Source organism: Ovis aries, chromosome 11, assembly GCF_016772045.2.
Source record: "Ovis aries strain OAR_USU_Benz2616 breed Rambouillet chromosome 11, ARS-UI_Ramb_v3.0, whole genome shotgun sequence".
Lineage (NCBI taxonomy): Eukaryota > Metazoa > Chordata > Mammalia > Artiodactyla > Bovidae > Ovis > Ovis aries.
Window position 1 is genome coordinate 55,251,825 of NC_056064.1, and position 13,535 is coordinate 55,265,359.

The 13,535-nt window shown below is 48.0% G+C and overlaps 2 protein-coding genes across 6 annotated transcripts in view; one reads left to right on the forward strand and one right to left on the reverse strand.

Annotated features, from left to right (window-relative positions):
• The window catches only part of SAP30BP (SAP30 binding protein), a 32,793-nt gene extending 28,016 nt beyond the window's left edge, over positions 1–4,777 (reverse strand). For 2 of the 5 annotated variants that reach the window (XM_027974084.3, XM_027974081.3), the window contains exons 1-3: positions 4,637–4,777; positions 3,320–3,429; positions 953–1,000 (exon numbers count right to left, since the gene is read on the reverse strand). In XM_027974084.3, coding sequence (XP_027829885.1) covers positions 953–1,000; positions 3,320–3,429; positions 4,637–4,742 — 264 coding nt within the window. In that variant the 5' untranslated portion in view covers positions 4,743–4,777. Of the gene's footprint in view, positions 1–952; positions 1,001–3,319; positions 3,430–4,599 lie in introns of all 5 variants that reach the window. The other 3 variants (XM_027974085.3, XM_060395861.1, XM_027974083.3) reach the window with 2 other exon arrangements.
• Positions 4,778–4,923: 146 nt separating this feature from the next.
• Positions 4,924–13,535, forward strand: part of RECQL5 (RecQ like helicase 5) — a 29,874-nt gene continuing 21,262 nt past the window's right edge. Inside the window, exons 1-8 of the mRNA XM_027974079.3 lie at positions 4,924–5,092; positions 5,605–5,742; positions 6,743–6,864; positions 7,864–8,382; positions 9,313–9,415; positions 10,113–10,224; positions 11,372–11,534; positions 13,044–13,123. Coding sequence (XP_027829880.1) covers positions 5,616–5,742; positions 6,743–6,864; positions 7,864–8,382; positions 9,313–9,415; positions 10,113–10,224; positions 11,372–11,534; positions 13,044–13,123 — 1,226 coding nt within the window. The 5' untranslated portion in view covers positions 4,924–5,092; positions 5,605–5,615. The remainder of the gene's footprint in view (positions 5,093–5,604; positions 5,743–6,742; positions 6,865–7,863; positions 8,383–9,312; positions 9,416–10,112; positions 10,225–11,371; positions 11,535–13,043; positions 13,124–13,535) is intronic.

The following is a 13,535-nucleotide window of genomic DNA, read 5'->3' on the forward strand; positions in this document are numbered from 1 at the left end:
ACTGACCGAAATAAAACTTAAATGTGACAGAAAAATTCCTGAAGAGGGAGGGGTGGGAAGGGATTGAGGCGGAGACTAAGACCTGGAAGACAGTGTGACGCCAGCTTAGGCAGAAGAGGAAGCTGCAGCAGGACGAAGCACAGGGAACACAGGAAACGCATGCTGGGGACCGTCCCTAGTCCTGGGAGATGCCACGGGGACTCGGTCTTTCTGCCCCACCCCCATCCCCGGGCTTCTGCTGGCCACTGGGGACCAGAGGACATCTGAGCTGGTGGAGCTCAGTCTGGTTCCGACGCTCACCCTCCACGAGAACTGCGTCGGGTCACCCTGAAAGCTGGGTTTTGTGTTGATTTCCAAGGGCTCCCTAACATGGGGGATGGGAACGGGCTGTGTGTCTGTGTCTTAGCCTTTATCACAATGGGGTCAAAGATGTGTGAATTACTCTCAGCTGCTACTGGGATGAAAAATAAGAAATGACAATGCTGTTTCAAAACAAACCATTCTGTATGGTTTACTGGAGGGTGGAAGGGCACTTGCTTGGAAAAACAAGGCTTAGGCTCAACATCCCCAATAGCTGGGAGAGGTCTCATTTTGTCTGGCCCTCTATGGCCCTTCTTCACGTCTGGACAACTAAAGAGAACCCACAGTGCATGAGGCAGCCCTTGTGGCTTCCTGACTCTAAAAACATTCCCACACCTAACCCACCTGCAGGGGCACAGACCCCACAAAGCCCGCCTTTGTAGGGGGCTGCAAATTAAGCTGCCTCACGACAGTCCAGGGTGGTCTCCAGTTCTCTTAAAGCTGGGTTGATCCCCACCCCCACCCCCTCAAATCACACTGGTTGCATGGTATGTTAGTGGGACAAATCTGGAACCAGACATATGAACTGAGCCATAATGTTAAAAATGCCTTGTTCATATCCAGCCACCCCACCACAACCAACACCAAATACCTTTGGGTCATCAGCCTCAGGTTTTTCAGTCTCTGAATCGTCATCTTCCTACAAGACAAAGAATTTAGAGGATTAAGCTTAAAGGAGTGGGCCTGAGGTTCTCACATGCACAACTAGGGTATGGAACAAATTTACCCAGCCTGGGTCATCCCACCAAGAATCCCTCCCCTACCATATGACCCAGGCTCCAGAGAAAGAGGAGGGGAAAAAGAGATGTTCTGGGTAGGAAAAACAGAACATCAGCCGCTCAAAGTCCTTACTCCAGCAGGGCCATAGTCTATATCAATGAAAAATGCCTGAGATTAAAGACTACACACACAAAAACGGAGAAAGGTTGCAATACACTTGAGAAAAGATCAGGCCCCACAGGATAAAGCAGGCATGGAGCTGCCAATGAAATACCCATGATTTCAAAGTACAGGAATCCTTTTTTCCTTCTTTGCCTTTCATGTACACAAAGACATCAGACTCCAAGCTCCCGGGACAGCTTTCACCTCCCTGAGTGCCATGACCTTTCACCTAAACGCTATACCCGAGCGCATCAACCCAGCAATATCTGCACATCAGCATGAACAGTAGGAAGGCAGGCATCAAATGACCAGGGCAAGTGATCTGGGAAAGGCAGGACTGTCCTGGGACCCAGCTGAGGGCACTACGCCTCCATCCAGACTTTTGGAGAACTAACCCATTCTAGGCAGCCTTGTTCCTTATCCAAATGGCCTGCCTGACATGGAGCACCATGTGGGCATGCCATTTTCCAATGTGTGCCCCAGCCTCACACAAGCTAGTCCACCATTCCACTGAAACCCAATGAAGGTCAAAAATCAGCTACCCTGTCAGGCAGCTGTCTCCCGTGTCTGTTCCACGACGAGCACACCCCAATGCACGGGAGCTGTAATTTCACATCCAATGGAAAGTTTCATTTGAAAATGCTGTTTTCAGTCACTCTAAATGACCCCCTCCCCATATGAAAGAGCACACCAGATGTGAATATAACCACCACCTGAGAGACTTCAACTAGCCTGATGGTTCTGAGATTGAATTGTTCTGCAAGGTGTCAAGAGAGCCACAGCTTTTAAATACAATCTGTTGCAAATGAAACCCATCAGGCCAAATAATCAGAGATGTAGCTCAGCTAAATACAGGCACAATTTAGAATGTATACATTGGGACTGGATGCAAGGATTTTACTAAAATGCGGAATAAAGCTTAAATATGGTGAAAATTCTATGCAAAGTAAATGCAGAAGAACACCTCAAAAACACACATGCAAATTTCCTGAAGAAAATAGTTACTGGATGTTAAGCCAGTATGTACTCACTTAAGAGCAGTCAGGAAAATGGAACAACTTACAAAGCTTTTCTAAACAATTTTAGTCAATTCTGAATTATCAGCAAAAATGGGAGAGGGGAAACCTCAAGGGATAAAAATATCTTCCAAAAGAACAGAATATACAAAAGGTATTTTTTGTTTAATTTGTAAAGCATTGTAACTCTAACGTTTATGTAGCAATGCATAACATTTTCAAACAAACAATACAGAACATTCAGTTCAGTTCAGTCGCTCAGTCATGTCCGACTCTTTGCGACCCCATGGACAGCAGACGCCAGGCTTCCCTGTCCATCACTAATTCATTAGGTGTTTTAATTAAAGCTGTTGCTAACCAGCCAGATTTTATACTGAGGTACAAGTTTGTATGTCTGTGTTAAGAACCAGTCTGAATCCTTGTTTTTCTCTAGAGTTAAGTTCTCCAAACTTTTAAATTTTAGGGGACAGTGTATCTAAAGTCCTTCTGGTTAAATTAAGATGCAAGTTCTTTTCTTTGCTAGTCAGCACATACTAAACTTTAAGCAAGATTTGATGATCAAGAACACTCTGATAAAAAGTGCCAAGTAGAACATCAAGAAAGGATTTAATAAATATCAAATCACAAATAACAGTCCTTCCCAGTCTTTTTAATAAACTGAAAGATTCGAATGAGCCCCAACCGAGATTACAAATAACACAGAATTGACTGCAGATATAAATGATACATCAGTTGGGATGAATGCACTGTTTCAAATGGAATAAATTATCTAAGCAGGGAAAACCAACATAAAACACCTATTGATATCTGGGTTAAATAAAATTGTCCACAATTGTTGCCTCCAAGTTTCAATACAAAGGTTAATACAAAATGGTTCAGGTGAAAAAAATTAGATTTTCAAAGAGAACTACAGATATCCAATCCAATTCTCTCAACGGATACTAAACACACCAAAAAAGGAGGGGAGGGGGAAATGGAACACTGTTGGTACAGGTCAGAAAGTTTCCGACAAATGAAATGATGCTTTGAGCAGCTGTGGATTTGGGAATAGATTTACCTACCGACGGTTTGCTGTTCTCATCCTCCTCCTCTTCATAACCATCTTCATCACCCGCAAGGCGAGAGAAGTCATCCTCTCCATAGGCTTCGGATACCAAGCCGCCTTTCTCCTCTTAAACAGAAGAGAAAAATAAGATGAATGACTGGGAAAAAGAATGGAGAAAAACACGAGTCATTTGAGTGGCCAGGACTATCTCTTACGAGACAAGGAAAACCTAAATCTCATTTAAGTGACCTCTGGCCCAGATTCCGTTTTGGGGAAGACTACAAAATTTAGTGTATGAATTCATTAAAAGAACAGGAAAGAAAACCAAGTAATATTAAATTTCATTTTTAATGCTTCCAATCCACCTATGCCAACTGAAGCATACTTTCCTCTCAACTGTTATATCGCTTTGTTTAAGCCCCTCTTTTGATCTGCCTATGTCTACTTTGTATAATAGGCACCAATGAACCAGTCTTCTCATACAAGATGAGGACTCTGTCATCCTCATTTTTGTGAGTCCTCCCCTAGGAACTGGATCTTAAAACAGGGGTGCCTTGAGAGGTTCCCAATCATATCTACTTGAGAAACAAAATATTTTTCTATGTTTAAAACAAAAACAACAACCCCCGCCAAACAACGCAAATTACCAGCAGAGAACTTCCAGACAGGCCAAGACCACTTGCACTGAGAAGCTAACAGTCCAAGCCCCTCCATCACTTCCCAATGAGGAAACCAAGGCTCAAATATGTTGGGTAACTTGCTGCCTCTCTTCACTCCCATATAAATCTGTTCCCACTTCTTACTACTGTTATTCTCAACGTGAGTACAGTAACAAAATATTGATGGGCTTTGAACAACTCACAAAGTAACGGAATCGCCAAGAAGCCTTGGAAGGATCACAAACGCTCAGGTCCTTCCCCAGATCTACTGAATTAAGACTCTCTCGCGGTGGAGACCGGAGGTACAAAGCTCCAAGATATGTCTGGGGCATATTATCAATTAAAAGATTCGCTCTTCCCCACAAACAAGCCCGGAGAAAACAGGTAGTGGTTCAGTAGCCTTGGATCCTCTCTCCCCTTTGTCCATCCTTCTGCCCAGCACCATGCCCAGCACGGAGACTTTAAGTAAATTACGGAAGGATAATCGAATCCAAGGAAGGAGACGGTCCATTCGTGCTACAGAGCGTATAACGCTCGGTCTAGCCCAGGATCCTGAGCGCCCTTTAGGGCTCCGGGGCCCGATACTTGGGGTACAATGACCATCTCTTTCCCTCCCGCCGGCTAGGGGAGCAGTAACCTGATTCTCCCTTTCCGGTTCCCTTCTCGGGCCTCACCAGCCGCGCTGCCTGCCGTTTCAACTCCAGCCTCTCCGTCAGACTCGGGCTCTGAATCTTCCGCGTAAACTGCCAGAGACGACAGAACATTCTTCTTCCCCGCCATCTTATTTCCACAGCCCCGGTGTGGCTCACTTCTATGACTCCAAAGAGCCGACTTCCGCCCAGAAAGGCGACTTCTTCCGGATCCCAGGAGACCCCGCGCCCCTTCCAGACCGGGAACCAATCAAAACGGCTCTTTCGGCGCCTGGCTCCGCCCCTCGTGCCACCGCTTGCATAACGTCATCACTGCGCGACGGACACAAGCTTCTGTGGGATATACCTGACACTGCTTTCCCAGCAGTTTGGCTTTTCAGTTACCTGAGGCGTATGAGGGTCTTCGAGTAGTTCCCGAGCCAGCGGGCATCAGCGGCCCGACAAGAGCCCTTCGTTTCTCGGAGCCCACGGCCGGCTCTGATATCTTGGGGTTAAGAGAGGGAGGCTTTCGCTGGGGAAGGGAGAAATGAGCAGATCTGAGGCTGAGTAAAGGGGAGAGCTGCCATCCGGGGGGTGGGGGAGAGGGTGATGGGAAGAAGGGGTCAGGTCCCAGAGGAAGAATGGTTGTCAGTGGCCGTGCTTACGGAGTAGAGGGTGGATCTTAGGGAAAAAATTCCATCTTCTCTAAACTGTTCCGGACATTTGTGTTTCTTCTCGTGATCTGATTTCTAGCTCTGCGCTGTACGGTGCCCTGGGATAGTTCGAAGATTTTATTTTCACTGAGCATAAAAATAGAGATGTTAATTACTCAAGAATGTATTGCTCCAGGCTCTTCACCTGGAGCTATATAACTTGAAAATAGTGCATTGTTTGAGCATAATAAAGCAAATTTATACTCATAGAGATTATAAAATAAGCAGTCTTTTAAAAGCAGAACAGAGGTTTCTAGTTGCAACCATATGATCATCACCTTTGCCTTAACCTTTGGCCACTGTTGGTAAAGATGAGTACCCATCCTTCCTCTCCTTTTGACCCTGAGCGTCGAGTCCGGAGCATGTTGAAAAAGGTCTTTGGGTTTGACTCTTTTAAGACGCCTTTGCAGGAGAGGGCGATCATGGCTGTAGTGAAAGGTAACGTTACCAAACTACCTGTGTTTACATTTGTGCTGCTGCAGAGCACTTTCCTTTTTAAAAAATATTTATTTTTATTTATTTGGCTGCATAAAGTCTTAGTTGTAGCTGTGGCACGTGGGAACTAGTTCCCTGACCAGGGATCGAACCCAGCCCCCCTGTATCGGGAGCACAGAGGCTTAGCCACTGGACCACCAGGGAATTCCCTGCAGAGCACTTTCCTTCTGACCCTTCCTACCTCCCCGCCTTTGGGCCATATTTGGTTTTGGAGATGTAGACGTGTCACCCTAAACTTACTTACAGTTTTATCGGCAGAACCACCCAACTGTTCTGATTCTGATAGTTCACAGTCAGAGCTAAGGTTGTCTTTGAAAACACTATATATTTCCATTCTCTTTTGTTTGGTGTAGACAGCAGTGTGTGTGGGGGTGGGGTGGGGGTGTAGTTGGCAGGAATAGTCTTAAGGCAGTCATCTTCCAGGTAATTTTTTTGTTGAAGATAGAGTGGCTTGGGTCCCTGGTAGGGAAGGAGTAATAACATTATAAACTGGAGCTGTGTTGATAGATGAAGATTGTCAAGGGGGGAGCAGGAATGTAATGTCAGTGACACTGTAACATTTATAAACAAAATCCCTCTAAGTGATGTTGTATCCATGTCTATGCAGATATGATCACCCATCCAGAAGGATTCAGCTTTCGTTGAATCCTGATTCAGCTCAACCTGATTCGGTTCAGCCATCCGTGTCCCAGCAGACTCCTACTCCTTACCCTTGTAGTTGTTACCGGTTCTGAAAATGATTGGCTGGCATTGCTGAATCTCCCTGGATCGCTCCCCTTGTCCTAGAAAGGATGGGAAGGGAATTGCAATTATATTGAGACCCTTCCATGTGCCAGACACTCTACTAGGGGTTTTTCTTACATTATCCTTTAATTGTCAACAGCCTTGATGAGGGGAATATATAAAAGGCAGGAGCGTTGAGATGTCCTCTTGTCTTTTGCAGGTGATCAGGATGTCTTTGTGTGCATGCCCACTGGGGCAGGAAAGTCCCTCTGCTATCAGCTCCCTGCTCTGTTGGCTAAAGGCATCACCATCGTGGTCTCTCCTCTCATTGCTTTGATTCAGGTGAGGCTCAGGTGAATGAAGATGGCAGGCCAGAAAGTTTAGGGGACTTTTTTCTTTTTTGGTAGCTGGAAGTTTACTTCTTTCACTGGTCTTTTGCCTCTTGCTTTTCTTTGATTTGTCTTTGTCCCTCTGTATTGGGTTTCTGAATTGCCTAAGTGTGGGATTCTCCACTAGTGCATATCACTCTGGTGGGTTATGATTGAGTCCTCTCTGTTTTGATGGCCTGAGGTTCTTACCTTCCTTTGTAACTTTTTGTCTGGAGGAACATGGAACTGTATGTGTATGTACACGTACATTCTCATATGTATACACGTGCACTGTTGATGTTCTAGAAGATGCAGATGGGTAGAGAGGTAAATTGATATGGGGGAATCCCTGGTATGTTCTGCTTGCTTCTGGTGGGCATACAGCTGTGAGACAGAAAAACAGATGAGAAACTTGTTGGGATGTTGTTAACTGTACTTCTGGCTATATTTAAAGCCTGCAGCTGGGCTGGTAGAATCAGAAATGAGGAAGTGTGGCTGTGTGGGTAAGAGCCATCCACCATGAGGAAAAGGAGAAAGAGAGCAGGCAAGGCAGAGAACAACAGTGACCGTGCTTCATGAGTGTGCCCTAGTCTCAGGCTTTGTGCTAAGTGCCTTCGGGGTGTCAACTTGCCTCTGAGGCATAAAAGTTCATTTAATCCTTGCAGCAATCCTATTAGGTAGTTTTACTCTTTTTATAGTAAAGAGAAAGAAAATGAGAAAGTTGAAAGTTTAAGGACCAGCTGAAGAGCATGTGGTAATTGAGCTGGGATTAAAGGATTAAAGCCGTGTCTGTCTAGCTCCACACTTCCACGACTTCCTCTTTACCTCTTTTATGCAGAGAAGACACGTTGGAGGGTGGAAGGAGGATAATTTATGCCTGTGAACTACCCTCAGGGAGTCACGGAGACATTTACCTCTGAGTCCTGAGGGCCACTTACTGTCTGCTCTGGGCCTCTCCCCCTTCTGCCTTCAGGACCAGGTGGACCACTTGCTGGCTCTGAAAGTCCGAGTGAGTTCCCTGAACTCGAAGCTGTCGGTGCAGGAGAGGAAGGAGCTGCTTTCCGACCTGGAGCAGGAAAAGCCCCAGACCAAGCTTCTGTACATCACGCCAGAGATGGCGGCTTCCACCTCCTTCCAGCCCACCCTGAACTCCCTCGTGTCTCGCCACCTACTCTCCTACCTGGTGGTGGATGAAGCTCATTGTGTTTCCCAGTGGGGGCACGACTTCCGCCCTGACTACCTGCGTCTGGGAGCCCTGCGCTCCCGCCTGGCAGATGCCCCGTGTGTGGCTTTGACCGCCACGGCCACCCCGCAGGTCCGAGAGGATGTGTTTGCTGCCCTGCACCTGAAGCAGCCAGTTGCTATCTTCAAGACTCCCTGCTTCCGGGCCAACCTCTTCTATGACGTGCAGTTCAAGGAACTGCTTCCTGATCCTTATGGGAACCTGAGGGACTTCTGCCTTAAGGCTCTTGGACAGAAGGCTGATAAAGGGGTGAGGGCACCGAAGTCAGGGGTCGAAGGGCCAGCGGGGTGCTAGCCGCAGCATAGAGGTAGATTCTCGTTTCTAAAAACTTTGTTTTTTTCCAGCTTTCTTAGCCAGGACTAGCTGTAGCTTCTTTTTTTGAGGGGCTGCACTGTGTGGCGCAGAAGGCAATGGCACCCCACTCCAGTACTCTTGCTTGGAAAATCCCACGGATGGAGAAGCCCAGAAGGCTGCAGTCCATGGGGTCGCTAAGAGTCAGACACGACGGAGTGACTTTACTTTCACGCATTGGAGAAGGCAATGGCACCCCACTCCAGTACTCTTGCTTGGAAAATCCCATGGATGGAGAAGCCCAGAAGGCTGTAGTCCATGGGGTCACTAAGAGTCGGACACTGAGTGACTTCACTTTCACTTTTCACTTTCATGCATTGGAGAAGGAAATGGCAACCCACTCCAGTGTTCTTGCCTGGAGAATCCCAGGGACGGGGGAGCCTGGCAGGCTGCCGTCTATGGGGTCACCCAGAGTCGGACACGACTGAAGGGACTTAGCAGCAGCAGCAGCACTGTGTGGCATGGAGCATCTTAGTTCCCTGAGTAGGGCGCAAACCTGTGCTCCTTGCGGTGGAAGCCCCAGCTGTAGCTTCTTAAAACTCTCACACAAGCGTTTTGGTTGCCTGGCATTGTTTCACTGCTGGGGTTCCTGGACTCCTCCTTTGCAGACCTATCCAGGGCTTGAGGGGAGGAGGCAGAAAGGTTGGAAAGGTTGAGTTCTGAGCCAGTGTGGTCCCGCCTTGTTAGAAAGTGGCGGGGCTGTGCTAGGTGGTCTGCCTCAGAGGAGATCGTGAGGCTGAAAGAGCCACTTCTGAAGCGGCCATAGTACGATGGGCTGGGTGTTTTGTTTTCCCAATGCTTGTTTTCTCCCTGTGTCTCCACATTCAGTTGTCCGGCGGCGGCATCATCTACTGCAGAACCAGAGAGGCCTGTGAACAGCTGGCCATAGAGCTTAGTTACAGGGGCGTGAACGCCAAGGCGTACCACGCAGGTAAGGGGCGCCTGAGCTCCGTGGCTCTCCTCACTCGGAGAAGCCTCTTAGCCAGTCTCTTATTCCTTAAGAATCCTGGCTGATCAGACGGTCCATCATCTAGTTCCAGATACCCAGGCAGAGCTAAAATGATTCACTTAAATCCACAAAAAGGTGCCTAGACATGAATGAGATGTAAAAGGACCTCCTGAACTCTAGTCGTCACCCTGTGCCCACCCAGCAGCAGGTGATGAGTTTTTTTAGTCCAGGAATTGGTGCTGTGGGAAGAGCACAGGCTCTGGAGGCCAATAACGACGTGGGTGTTTGGGGGTTGCTTTTTGTCATATTTATTTGGCTGCACTGGGTGTTAGTCGTGGCACTTCTTGTGGCATGCGAACTCTCAGTTGTGGCATGTGGGATCTAGCTGCTGACTAGGATCGAACTCAGGCCCCCTGCATTAGAAGCATGGAATCTTAGCCACTGCACCACCAGGGAAGTCCCTGGACTTGGGTTTGAATCCTGGCTCTCCCATTTATGAGAGAACCTTTGCCACCCACAGGCCAGGGTCTTTATGTTGACTGGCTCAAGCTCAGCGGCTTAAGTGCCTGACCCAAGGTCATACACCTGGTGGGTGATGGTTTCACAGTGTGTGTGCAGGTAGGCCCCAGGGGAAACCCACAAGAGATGCGAGCTCCCTTCCTCGCCCTCTCTGTTCTAGGGCTGAAGGCTCCTGAGAGAACACTGGTGCAGAACGAGTGGATGGAGGAGAAGGTCCCTGTAATTGTGGCGACCATTAGTTTTGGGATGGGAGTGGACAAAGCCAATGTCAGGTGAGTTCTGGTTCTTGTCTGACTCTGCCATTCGGGCCCTGGCTCAGGCTGGGGGCGAGCCACCTGGTGCTCTTCCTGGAGGACCAGGACTCTGTGTCCTTCTAGGGCCAGGGGCCGGGGGGAGGGAGCGGGGAATGGAGGCCCCAGGACAGCGTCCCTGGTACATAGTCCAGATGCTGACAGTCCTTGTGTGGTCTGCCGCCTGGCGGCAGAGAAGCATGGCCAACCCTCAGGCTCACCCTTTAACACAGTCCTGCTCACTTTCATCTTAGCAACTGGAGCTTGTGAGAGAGTGGAATGAAGTATCTGAAAGCCACTCCCTATGGGAAGGCAAAGGCAAAGATCCTGTTACTGTCTCCCCTTCTTGCTGCTTACTGGACAGTCCAGCAGAGATGGGTGTGTCCCAGCCTCCTATCCCCACACTGGCCACTGTTGGGGTATCTTTTACCTCCAGCCACTCTTGACCTTCTGGAGACATTATGAGCTACAGCCCCAAGTCCTTTGCTCAGATTAATACCAATAGTAATGCCTTGTGTAACTTACAGAGCACTTTTGCACAGTTGGTCTCATTAAGCCTCACAGTGACCCTGCCTTGGTCAGGGTAGGAATTAGACCATGAACTACACTTGAGAGAACATGGACTTTGGAATCAGGGCTTGAACCCTGGGTCAGCTGTGTCTTGTTAGGGGCCAGCTTTGGAATCAGACACCCCTAGACTCAAATCCTAGCTCTACCATCCCCTAGTACCAATTTACTTTTCTGAATCCCAAGTTTATTGTCTATAAAACGAGGCTAGCTCACGTGGTGATGACTGTAATGATTAAACAAGACAAACGTATACTGGCTCATAGTGGGTATTTAGTAAGTGTTATCTTTTTTGCTCTTCAAAGATGTTGTCGAGGACTTATCCGGCTCCTAAGCGTCCTAATCTTATTTAAATCCACCACTTTTTCTATGGGCTGCTCCATGGCAGGGAGGCCTGCTGGCAGGCTGCAGGTGTCCTAGCCTTGTTACTCTGGGGTCCCGTCTCTCCCTGCCAGCCTCCCCACTCCTGGTACCTGTGAAGGGCCCTGCTCAGCCATCCCAGAGTCTCTCCTGCCCTCGGCTTCCCCACCACATCTCATGCTGGTTGTCCCTTGGATCCTAGGTTTGTTGCCCACTGGAATATTGCCAAGTCTATGGCTGGGTACTACCAGGAGTCTGGCCGGGCGGGCAGAGATGGAAAGCCTTCCTGGTGCCGCCTCTACTACTCCAGGAGCGACCGCGACCAAGTCAGCTTCCTGATCAGGAAGGAAGTTGCAAAACTCCAGGTGAGTCCTGGACAGTAAGAGCCCTTCCTGCCCGAACCCACCGCTCCACCATTTCACACAGCGTATTTCTGAACCCAGATGGAGCTTCTGTAATCTGGAGGGGTGCTTCTGAGGCTTGAAAGTACAAGGGGGCGAATGTGGTGTTGTTGGTAGATAGCTTGTAACAAGGTTAGACATTTTTCTTTATACTTAGTTTATCTTCGTACAGTCTGTTGTGTGTGTGTTATTTTATATAGAAAGAAAGTGAAGTCGCTCAGTCATGGCCAACTCTTTGCGACCCAATGGACTAGTAGCCTACCAGGCTCCTCCCTCCATGGGATTCTCCAGGCAAGAGTACTGGAGTGGGTTGCCATTTCCTTCTCCAAGGGATCTTCCCAACCCAGGGATCGAACCCGGGTCTCCCGCATTGCAAGCAGACGCTTTTACCTCTGAGCCCATAGTCAGGAGCAATCCTGCCTTGGTGGTCCAATGGTTAGGATTTGGTGCTTTCACTGCCATGGCCCCAGGTTCAGTCCCTGGTCAAGAAATTAAGGTCCTAAAAACTGTGTGGCCCAAAGAAAAAGGATTAGCATTAGTCCTGTGTGTCACCTGGGGCTGGAGATCCGGTGAAGATACTTTTGTAATGTAAATTAAACATCCACAAAGCTACCTTTTCAAAAGACCAAATACTTGGATACATAAATCATCTTAAATTTCTATAAATCCTGAACCTATGGAAAAATTCTGTGTGGTGAAGGTACCATCAAGAGAGGCAATAGATAAATAATAGACCTGGAAAAATATTTAATGTAAAAGGTAAACCAAAGGTTAAAGTGGGCAATTAATAGAGAGCTTTCCCCAACTGACAAGAAAAAATAAAGGATATGAAACAAAAATTCCCAGAAAAACTTATCAAATAATATATCCAAAGATGTTAAAATCTGGTAGTAGTCAAGGAGGTGCAAATCAAACTTAAGTCTGACACATGTGTAAAGAGCTCAAACCCTGCTGCTAGTGGGCACACGTAGGAAGGAGTGTCTACACTTTGCCAGGAGAAAAATGCAGGGTTACAGTCTTTTGCGGAGGGACGCAATCTGGCAATATCTATTTAAATTTTAAAATTCAGGTCGGGAATTCCCTGGTGGTCCGGTGGTTAAGACTCTGGTCCAGTGGTTAAGACTCTGTGCTTCCACCACAAGGGGTGAGGTTTGATCCCTTGTCTAGGAATTAAGATCCCACATGCCAAAAAAAAAAAGATAAAGAGTATATATACATAGCCTATTTCTGGAACTGAGTCACCTGAAATTGCTTTAAAAAAGTGACTGGGACCTGCCCTGACTAGAGCTGGAACTTTGGGGAATTTCTATATTCCAAAAGCTGCTCAGGTGATGCGTGGTCAGGTGTGGAGGAGGCTGTTTTGTGAATGTCTTAATTAGTGTCCCTTGCTGTTTTTCTGTCTCATCATTTGTTGGGCTGTGTGGTCATCCAATTATGTGAGACTTTTGCTGAACAGTTGTTTCTTGTCTCCAGGAAAAGAGAGGGAACAAAGCATCTGATAAAGCTGCAGTCTTGGCCTTTGATGCCCTGGTGGCCTTCTGCGAAGAGTCAGGGTGAGTGACGTATCTCATGTGTGGAGCCAAGTGTTGAGACCTTTCCCTCCCCCGTCACCATGCGTTAACCTGCTCATGCAGGGCAGCGCCTGGGCCAGCAAGGGACCCCTGCCTGCTGAAGGCCGTCGTGTGGGATGTTTCCTGTCAGGGAGCATGGAAGGTGGTACCGCCCACTTTTCCATGGAGGGCCTCAGAAACTCTGGCCCTGTGAGGATTCATTGCGTAATTTGGGCGGTCACCCACCCATCCCACTCTACCCACTTCCAGAGTGGCTGGCCCCGTGAATGACTCAGTTCCAAGAGATGCGACCAGTTCTGCGCCACTGGCGTTGTGGTTGTCACGTGCCGCGGAGCTGGACCACTGGCTTCACTTGTAGGGTAGTCAGTCTCATCCCAGACCCAAACAGAAACGT